At 47.1% G+C, this 9,768-nt stretch overlaps 1 protein-coding gene across 1 annotated transcript in view; it reads right to left on the bottom strand.

The window, feature by feature from the left end:
- LANCL3 (LanC like 3) overlaps positions 1–8,614 on the bottom strand; it is a 36,110-nt gene extending 27,496 nt beyond the window's left edge. Inside the window, exon 1 of the mRNA XM_425562.7 lies at positions 8,018–8,614. Within this exon, the coding sequence (XP_425562.2) occupies positions 8,018–8,578 (561 nt within the window). The 5' untranslated portion in view covers positions 8,579–8,614. The remainder of the gene's footprint in view (positions 1–8,017) is intronic.
- Between the last annotated feature and the right edge of the window lie 1,154 nt (positions 8,615–9,768).

The raw sequence follows: 9,768 nt of genomic DNA on the forward strand, positions 1-9,768 counted from the left end.
AAAAAACACCATACTAATTACAGATATATTCTGTAGAGGAAAAAAAAAAGCCACACAAAATAACTAAATGCCTTGGACAGCTAGAAGGTGTATGTATCTGGCACAATTCTTTTTTCCTTGGTCATTCAGTGCTGACATTCATTCCATCTCACTCACAATTCACAACAGATATTGAGCCATTAAACTAAGGAATTCAGGAAAGCTGAACTGTTGCAAAAATAGATTTATGGTTCTGCTCTCAGACATCAAAATACACCGAGCTGAGAAACGCCAAATGACTCAGCAACAGCCTGAATTACTATAAAGATACTTCTTGATCATGTTTGCCTGAAATTAAATAGCTATTTCAATTATTTTCCTTGTTACTTCTGGAGAAATAAAGCAGCTCACTGTCACTTGAAAATAATCCTACAACACAGATAAGTAGTAATTGTTTTTGATGCTATTTTCATTGAGAACTGTTGTAATGGAGTGGACAGAAGGTTATGCAATATCACACGGTGCTTAATCTCATTCTTGTCAGTAGTCAAGGAACTGCGTGACAGACACAGACAAAGAGGCATTTTGACATATTGCCTTATCAAAAATGGTGACCTGACTGCATATATTGAATTCTGATTAGGAAATAAAGGCAGGGGGGAATAGTGAAGTTAGCCGACAAACAAGATCGCAGTTTTAACAAATGCCTTACACAGTGCTGTGCAGCAGAGAGCAAGCCCACGGGACATAAGCAATTTAATTGCCTCCCAGCTCCTTTCTACAGAGCTCTTCTACCAATTGGAGGCAAGGCTGAAGGCAGGAGCTTACCAGCCAAGTAGCAGCACCCATACAATACCTGCTCTGCAATTCTTACACAGTCTTTGAAGAGGGCCATCGGTCGATGTTAAGACTGTCCAGCTGAATTAACAAAGTAGGGACTGTTGATTTAACATAGAGGAAGGGATTGCTTCCAGATATGAGCCCTGCTACATGCAGTGGAGAGCTGTGCTATGATTCACAAACAACTCTAATGTTCTAACAGTGTGTATTAAATGACAATCGAGAAGCATCAGGCTTAATTTTATCCGTCCATTTCAGTTCTGTAAGGTATGAGGATGTTACTTTTTCACTGGGAACTGCTTCTTGTTAGCCCTGTGCTCTTTTCTTCTCTCAATCTTCCACGCTTCTACTTTCTTAGTCTTGCAAATAAGGTTTTCTGACAGAATTGCCATCTAGGTTATGCAATAATTTGTAGTATTATATGCATGTAATAAGAAAATGTCAGTGCTAGGAGCAAAATACAGGAATGTCCATGAAAATGCCCTTATCGGCTTACAGGCATCAAGTAGTTATTTCCATCATTCCTTAGAGAAAAAAAAAAATATAGAATAAGACATAACACTGTGTTCTGAATTTGCAAGCACTGAATGTGATGACAGCTACTTCTGTAAGAGTAAGAGCATATGCAAAGAGAATACAGGAACAGATGAGTGACAAGCAAAACCCATGCAGACAAAAACAGTAATTTTCTTCAACCAACTGTAGTGTTTAGTCCTCAACCTCTTCCCTAACCTGTTTTCTCTTTGTCCCTATTCTTCTGCTGTATGTTTACCTTCTTCTAAATTGAGTGCATTAGCTGTCAAAACAACACGAGTTTGCCAGAGAACCTAATCCTTTTCATTTTAGATTTAAATCTCCCTTGCTCCAAGGTCTAAGCTATTTCTTGCTATTTTCATTCATTTTCACATTCTGCTATGCCTAGGCAGACTTCAGTTTTCACATTTTTTTGCCATTATCTTATTCCTTTGTTTTTGTTTTTTTTTTTAAATTGACTCTTTCTTCTGCACTCTGCTCAGCCTTTGTCAAACATTATTTTTTCCCTTGCCTCTACTGTTTCTCTGCATCCCCATATTGCACCATATAGAGTCAGAGAACCATTTAGGTTGAAAAAGAACTTCAAGACCATCAAGTCCAACCATCAGCCTAACACTGCTAAGTCTCTCATTAAACTGGGTACCTAAATGCCACGTTCACATATCTCTTAAATAACCTCCAAGGATGGTGACTACCATCTCCCTGGGCAACCTCCTCCAACACCCAACCTCATGTTTTCCATGAGGAAATTCTTCCCAGTGTCTAATCTAAACCTCTAGTGGTGCAACGAGAGGCCATTTTCTCACATCTAATCACCTGTCACTGGAGAAAAGAGGCCAACATCCCGTTGCCGCAGCCTCTTTTTAGGTAATCATAGGGAGCGATAAGCTCTCCCCTCATCCTCCTCCAGACTAAACAACCCTAATTGCATCAGCTGTTCCCCACAGCTCTTGTTCTCTAGTCCCTTCACCAGCTTCGGTGCTCTTCTCTGAACACATCCTCTCTTTCTACTGCATCATTCAGTGCTGCTTGATACCTCACCCATGGAGTTAACTGTGGCTCTTAGTCCTTTGCAAGAACAACGCGAAAAAAATCACTATCTGCCTTTTTCATGGAGGAAAACATAAATGCCAAACATAGTTAATTTGTGGAAACACAGAATTTTAAGCAGTACATGCGACATAGGTATGAAATACAAACAAAAATTTGAAACCATAAGGCAGTAAGTTTGAGAAAGTTGTTGCACTGTGCCACCAGACGGGTCATCAGTAACTCGTGCTTCGAGACCACCAGCTTCCACTCCTGCACTCTGCTGGAGAGCTGCTCCTTTTTTCTGGTTCAAACCCTCAGGTGGCTGGAGATGCTTCCAGAGGTTCAGTAGGGCCACCGAACAGACTAAACATCTTTTCCACCAAAATGCCCTCATTCCACTGCCTGTGTAATGTTTCTCAGATCCCATCCTTCACACCAGGAGCGCAGCAGAGGCAGTACGCTCTTCACTACAGAAAACAAAGACGCTCAGCACTCAACACCTCTACATCCAGCAGGCCAAAGAGAGGCACCAACAGACGCCAAAGGGTGACCTAAAAATTGTCCGTTGTGATGATGAGGATGATGATGGAACAGATAAGGTTTAGAAGTGAACTCACTGTATGTGAAATGCAAAGGAGTTAGGAGGAAGATGGGAAAGTAGGGATCTATTCTGGCTATAAGAGACTATTCTGAATAAGAATCCTTTTTTTTTATATTAAACAAATATTGGAATGTCAGTATTACAGCTTGGGCTGGTATTTCAGCAAAAAAGATGATGCTGAACTGGCAAACATTTTTTCCAACAGTGCGAAAAAGTAAAGACATATCTGACTGCCTTTGTATTATAAAGCTCTTTTTAGAAGACGGCGGCAGATTACTACCACTCTTAAGCTATAAGCTGTCAAAATCCATATTTCTGCAGCCAAACAGAAAATGTATACGTACCGCTAAAATTGTGTCAATCAAATCTCCAGGCCTGGCAGGATCCTTCCTGTAACCTCTGTGCTACAGTGCTTTTTACTGCCAGTTAAACAAAATCGTTGACATTCAACACTTCCAAAATTAATTTTTCTGCTTTATCTCTACAACCGGACATTCAGCTTCCGCCATGCTGAGCTGGATCCAGGTGGCCATTATCACAGTGGCCCAGACTCAGAATTTCAAGGCTGTTTAAAATAAGGACTCGTGTTGCCCTGCTGAAGAGAGATAGAGAAATTCTGAAATGGAGACCCAAACTATTTTAGAATGCTTACTAAACAAATCCAGATTTAAATAATTCCCTTTGATTCGCTCTTTACTTTAGAAAACTCCCACGTCAACTCCCAGCTTAAATTCATCAATTTAAGCAAATTAATGCAAAATCTGTCCTGTGTGGCTTGAGAAACCATAAGTAGAAGAATGTACATTTAAAAGAAGCAGGCTGGGATGAAAAGCTTTTTTTTTTTTCTATCTTTCCTGGTATCTCATTTAAATCCTCTGTGGCAAAACTGACATCCTGCCTGCGTAGTGGCCTGTGTAAAATGAAATAATGAAATCAGCAGAGCTCCAGCTAGCACCACAGTTCGTGCGTTTGACATTACAAATACCACAGCACTGCAGATGAACTGGCAAATTGTTCCACATGAGAGAAAGGGCTTTAACACAGAGAAAGAATGAAATCTCACCTCAAAGAACAACTCTTCCAACCGAGGTGTAGATTGGAACAAAAGCCCAGCATGGGAATTTGCATGACAGCACAAGGAAGAGCATCCCTTCAGCGCGTATTCTGCAGAGCTCCCTATCTAAGACCAATCCATCAACTGCCTTTCATAAACACTGTGTTCAGCATGAAGAAACTTCCACTTTAGAAAGTCCCAAAGGAACATCAAATCATAGAATTGTTTGAGTTGCAAGGGACCCTTAAAGGTTGCCTGGTCCACTCCCTCACAATGAACAGGGACACCTACAGCTACATCAGGTTGCTCAGAGCTTTGTCCAGCCTGACCTTGAGTGTCTCCAGGGATGGGGTATCTGGACAATCTGTGCCAGTGCCTCATCATTCATACTGTAAAAAACTTCTTCCTTACATCCAGTCTAAATCTCCCTTCTTTTTGTTTGAAACCATTTCCCCTTGTCCTGTCACAACAAACTCTGCTAAAGAGTCCCTTCCCTTCTTTCTTATAGCTCTCCTTTAGATTCTGAAAGGCCACAATGAGGTCTCCCCAGAGCCTTCTCTTCTCCAAGCTGAACAGCCCCAGCTCTCTCAGCCTATCCTCATGTGGGCATTGCTCAATCCCTCTGAACATGTTCATCAGGAAGCTCCTTCCTCTTGTTTTTTCTCTATTTTTTTTTCTAAGAGATGGAAAAAATGCACCAAACATGTGGGCTTACAGGAATGACCCCAGTGGCTCAGCCCCTGAGGGCATGGGCTTGGCCACACTGCTGACAGAGCCTGCTGGTTCAAGCAGCTCACCACTGAAACTGCAGGCAACCATCTCTTACAATGTCCCCAATGTCTTTAGAAACTTCCGTCCCTTGAATTAAGCACCAGGCAGTCATGTAGAATGCTGTTTTGCCTCCTAGAAGGTATACTGCTATTGGTTGTTGTCTTTCTGTTGCCGTCCAGAGCTGGTGGAAATCAGTCAAGCCCACCTGTTCAGCCAGTTGTTAAAAGAAAACCTGAGTTGTGCTGAAAGGTCGTAGCATCTCAGCAGATGGTGATGCAAGAAGCCACTTGAACTTCTGTACCTTTCCCCCCATCACCTGACAGTGACATTGCCAGAAGGAAGTGCAAATACTGAGGCACACCATGCTCCATCGACCATGAAATGGGACAGAAACATCACTGAGATAATGTGAGCAGATGATGAAACACCTTCTGCACAGAGGGGCAAGATCAACACTTCAGTGGTCTCTCACTAATGTTTGCACAAGCAACTAGAGATTGAACAGAATTAAAGCAGAACTGATGGATTCCCTCCAAAATACTCTATAAGGCAAGGCTAGCAGGATCAGAAGGAATGAAGAATGAAAAAGCAAGAGCAGAAAACGGCGAATACACACGGATTAAAGACTGCTCAAGTACACGCACATTATCTGCGTGTACCCTGTACAAATGATATATTGTTTCTGCAAAAACACTTTACCTATCTCTCTCTGGGAGACACGATTACAATGTAACAGAGATTAAAGAAAGAAAATGACCACCTCTCCCGAAGCACAGTCACTGTGCATCAAGAAGGTCAGACCGTTAATTCCTGCCTGTTTAAGTAATCCTTACTCATGCAAAAACTCCCAATTAATTCATCAGGGCAAAAGTGCTGTATTAGCCTAAAACTCTGAAAACCAGCAGAATGCAAATGCCTTCTTCACATGAGGTCAAAGTCGTTCAACTGAATGGATCTTTCAGGACAGTCGATTAACTTCCTGAAGAATATGTGAAGCTTTAAAAAACTGAGGCTGTTTAGCTAGGACCGAAGCATTGGGGCACAGCAGCTGAGCTAAGCTGGCATTTACTGAAATAGAGTGGTCTCCTTCCTCTACTGCCTGGAAAAACCAAGCCCACAACATCAATGGCAAATTCCTTCAAGTATAATTGGTTTCTTGTACATAGGTTATAATTTGACTTATTCAGAGGAATAATCAACTACATGAGCAGCAGTGGCCATATTTCAGTGTAAGGAATGGCTGTCTCTTTCTGCTGGAAATGTTTGCACAGCAGCATCCAAAGAACGCGTGCAACAAGAAAACATGCTGCAATGAGCCATGTGAGGCCGTGCACAATCAAATTAGAGGAGGCAGCGTTTTCCAGCGGTTAGAATCACAAGGAGTTGTTTCTATTCTGGGACGTACCTGGCTTTCCGTTTGACCTTGGGTAACAACATTACGTGCACTCTCTCTGGGCATCCCTCTCCTCATCTGTAAAAAGATGCAGGATCCGCTCCGGCAATGAACTAATTAAAATAATTCTGTACGAGGATGGAAACTTTTATCAGCAATCTGAATTCTGCTAATGCATGAGTACACAGACTAGAGATCACGATCACTGTGCTCTCATAAGCAGCAGAGCATTTTAATTACAAGTTTTGGTTTTTATTAAAACGGTTTTTTAAAAATTAATACTTAACAATTTAAAATATTTGGATTTCTTTCTTTCCCTGCACCTTTAAAACTGCAGCGTGGCAACAGAATGAATAATGCTATGGAAGGACGTCCAGCTTACTGATTGAACCATCAGCAAAAGGACACAGACTATGTCCTACTGCGACTGTGGCGTAACAGATCGCCTGTGATTGTCCTTAACTCACCTGCTGGAGGGATTCCACAATATGTGCACACCTGTGCTCACCTGTGGGGAGTTTCAACTCTTGACAGTTGTGTAAAGTATGCTTTTTCAGCAAGCAAGCAAAAAAGGAGAGCTTTCCCCTCCTTTGTATTGTTTGTCAGAGGACATCAGGAGATTGCACCCACTCTCTAAACTGCAGAGACTGCTCAGAGATTGCTGTCAAGGATGCACGACCAGCAGGAGGGGGGAAACAACTGAAGTAGTAGAGCCCGGGGTGCTGTTTCGTACAGCTGGTATGTCACAGCACGGCCAGAAGCACAGACACCCTCAGTGTGACCCCAACTGCTAAGATAGCTGATACCCCTGCAAAGAACCATCCCCTAGAACTGGAACTGCTGCCTCTACAGAACTTTCACAGAAAATGCTGTCAGAATGAAAAGCAGAGATATGTCATGTTTCGGAATAACGTAACTCATCCTGTCTTTAAGGGTCTTCAGACAGAATCCTGTTAGCACGACTGCCAGGCTCCTTTAAATGCTTAGCACTGTAAGAATTTCTGTTCAAGGCAATCAAAAAAACCCACGATGCTGACTTAACAATCCCCTCTGATCCCCTGGAGACCCCGCAGTCCTCCATTAAGTGAATTTCCTCGGACTCCCATCTCAACGCCTGTTATTGGAGGGGGCAGAACGGCTCCTTCCCGCAGCATTTATTTACTTGTAACAGTTGCTTACTCTCCCAAGAGGAAAAAGAAATGCCAGAAGCACAAGAACTTGCAAATCAGCGATGAACAGAGGAGACGCAGATTGGAGCCGACAGGAGGACAGGAAGGGAGATCCACTGAGTGCCCGCTCTGACACCGCGCTGACCGCTCGGTAACAAACACCGCAACCAACAGCAGGATTGGCTACCAGACCGTACTCAGTGGAAGCTCGCAACGCCAAGCGCTGCCAGGGGCAATATCCGAGGGTAAAGTCCCGACTCGTGAAATCAGCAGCGAGCTGAACCGTAAGCAAGCCTTTCCCGTGCAGCTCCCATTCACCAAAAGCAGCACAAGGCAGGGTCGGATTTCCAAAAGCCTGCGCTGTGCGCTGGGGTCAGTAAGCACACGTGCCTCTGAACATCGTCTCCCTTGCACCACTTGGAGTAACAATAAGCCCCCTTATTCTGCTTTACCCTCCGTTACCGCTTTCCGACCCACGTTATTTTAGGGACACGCTCTCGAAGCGCCCCCCCCCCCCCCCCCCCGGCAGATCCCTCGGCGCCTGCCCGCGTTCTCCTTTGGGGCACGGGTGACCGACAAGCGCCTGCCCCGGGAGGAGGGCAGCTCCCGCGGGGGCGACACGGGGGGAGCCGGGGATGCCTTACCTCCATGCCGAGCCGCTGCTTCAGCACCAGGGCGGCACACAGGTACCCGGCGCGGCCCACGAAGAGCTCGTCGGAGCCGCACTCGAGGAAGGAGAGCGGCGCGCAGACCTCGCTCAGCTCGCGGAACTTGCCCAGAGGCCGGGCGAAGTCGGGCAGCCCCAGCGCCCGGTACACCAAGGCGGCCACCGCGTACACCCCGGCGCCGCCCAGCAGGAAGGCGGCGCGGGTGTCGGCGTCGGCCTCGCCGCCCGCCTCCTGGTAGCGCAGGCAGGCGTCCACCACGCGCCGGGCCGCCCGCAGGTAGGCCTCCCGCGACGGCGCGAACAGCGGGCACTGCGCGACGTGGTACAGCATGTAGGCCACGCCGGCCACCCCGCCGTACAGCCCGCCTTGGCAGCCGCGGGGACCGCCCGCCGCCCCGCCGCCGAGCGGCGGCAGCTCCTTCAAGATCCGCTCGATGGTGGCCGTCACCAACGGCACCGCCGCTTCTTTGTCCGGCGCGGCCGCCAGGCTGCCCGCGTAGTCATCGAAGCGGTTGGCGAAGCAGCGCTGGCTCGCCATGCCCCCGCCGGCGCGGCGCTCTGCGCAGCGGGAGGCAGCGCGGGGCGGCCGGGAGGCGGGAGCGCGGCAGGGAGGAGCGAGGAGGCGGGAAGGGGCGCCCCTCGGGGCCGGCGGGAAGGGAGCGGGTTGCCGCCCCTTCGGTCCTTCTGGCCGGGCGCGGGTCTTCCGGCGTTGCTCCCTTGGCTGCCGCTGGCCTGCTCTCAGCCGTCAGAGGATCCGCCGGGATGAGGGGTGTACGGGGGTTTGCGTCCTCCCCACGCCGCTGGAGGATGGGGCTCTGGGAGGTGTGCGGGAGGGCAGAGAGCAGATGGGTTTTCCTGTCTGGGAAGCGGCCCCCCAGGAGCTGCAGCCACAAGTAAACGAGGGGAAAGCTGAGCGAGTCCCTGACAGCCTCGCGATGGCAGCGGGCCATCTGTGGCCCCTTCAGGCATGAGCCAAGCCGAGCTTGTGAGGAACAGAAAATATAGGCTACTGAGTGGGCTCCTGGTTAAAAGAAACCAGATCGACATCAACAACAACAGGATAAAGCTTGAGGCAAACACTAAGAGCAGTTCTCATCCATCTTCCCCTGGTTATGTTAACTGGTGGACAGTGAAAGACCTTCCAAGGGCTGTGCCTCCACAGTTCCTTTGCACATAGCTCCTTTCGTCTTTGAGTTCCTGGTACACAGTGGCAGGATGAATAATACGGTTTAAGTCAAAGAATCCCATCACCTCCAGCAGGTTTTGGATTAAGCCACTTACAGCAATCATTTCACAGAACACAGAATCACAGAATTGTTTGTGTTGGAAGGGACCTCAGAGCCCACCCACCCCAACCCCTGCCATGGGCAGGGCTGCCCCCCACCAGCTCAGGCTGCCCAGGGCCCCATCCAACCTGGCCTTGAGCGCCTCCAGGGATGGGGCACCACAGCTTCTCTGGGCAGCCTGGGCCAGGGCATCTCCATCCTCTCAATGAAAAATCTCCCCCAACATCTAACCTAAATTTTCCACCTTTTAATTAAAAACCGTTTCTCCTTGTCCTATCACTGTCTACTTGTATAAAAAGTCTTCCTACTGTTTATGAGCTCCCTTTAAGTACTGGAAAGTTGCAATGAAGTATTCCCTGCATGCTTCTCCAGACTGAACAAGTTCAGATCTCTCAGCCTGTCCTTATAGGAGAGGTGCTCCAGCCCTACGATCTTCTTTGTG

The sequence above is a fragment of the Gallus gallus genome, chromosome 1 (assembly GCF_016699485.2).
Source record: "Gallus gallus isolate bGalGal1 chromosome 1, bGalGal1.mat.broiler.GRCg7b, whole genome shotgun sequence".
In the NCBI taxonomy this organism is placed as follows: Eukaryota; Metazoa; Chordata; class Aves; order Galliformes; family Phasianidae; genus Gallus; species Gallus gallus.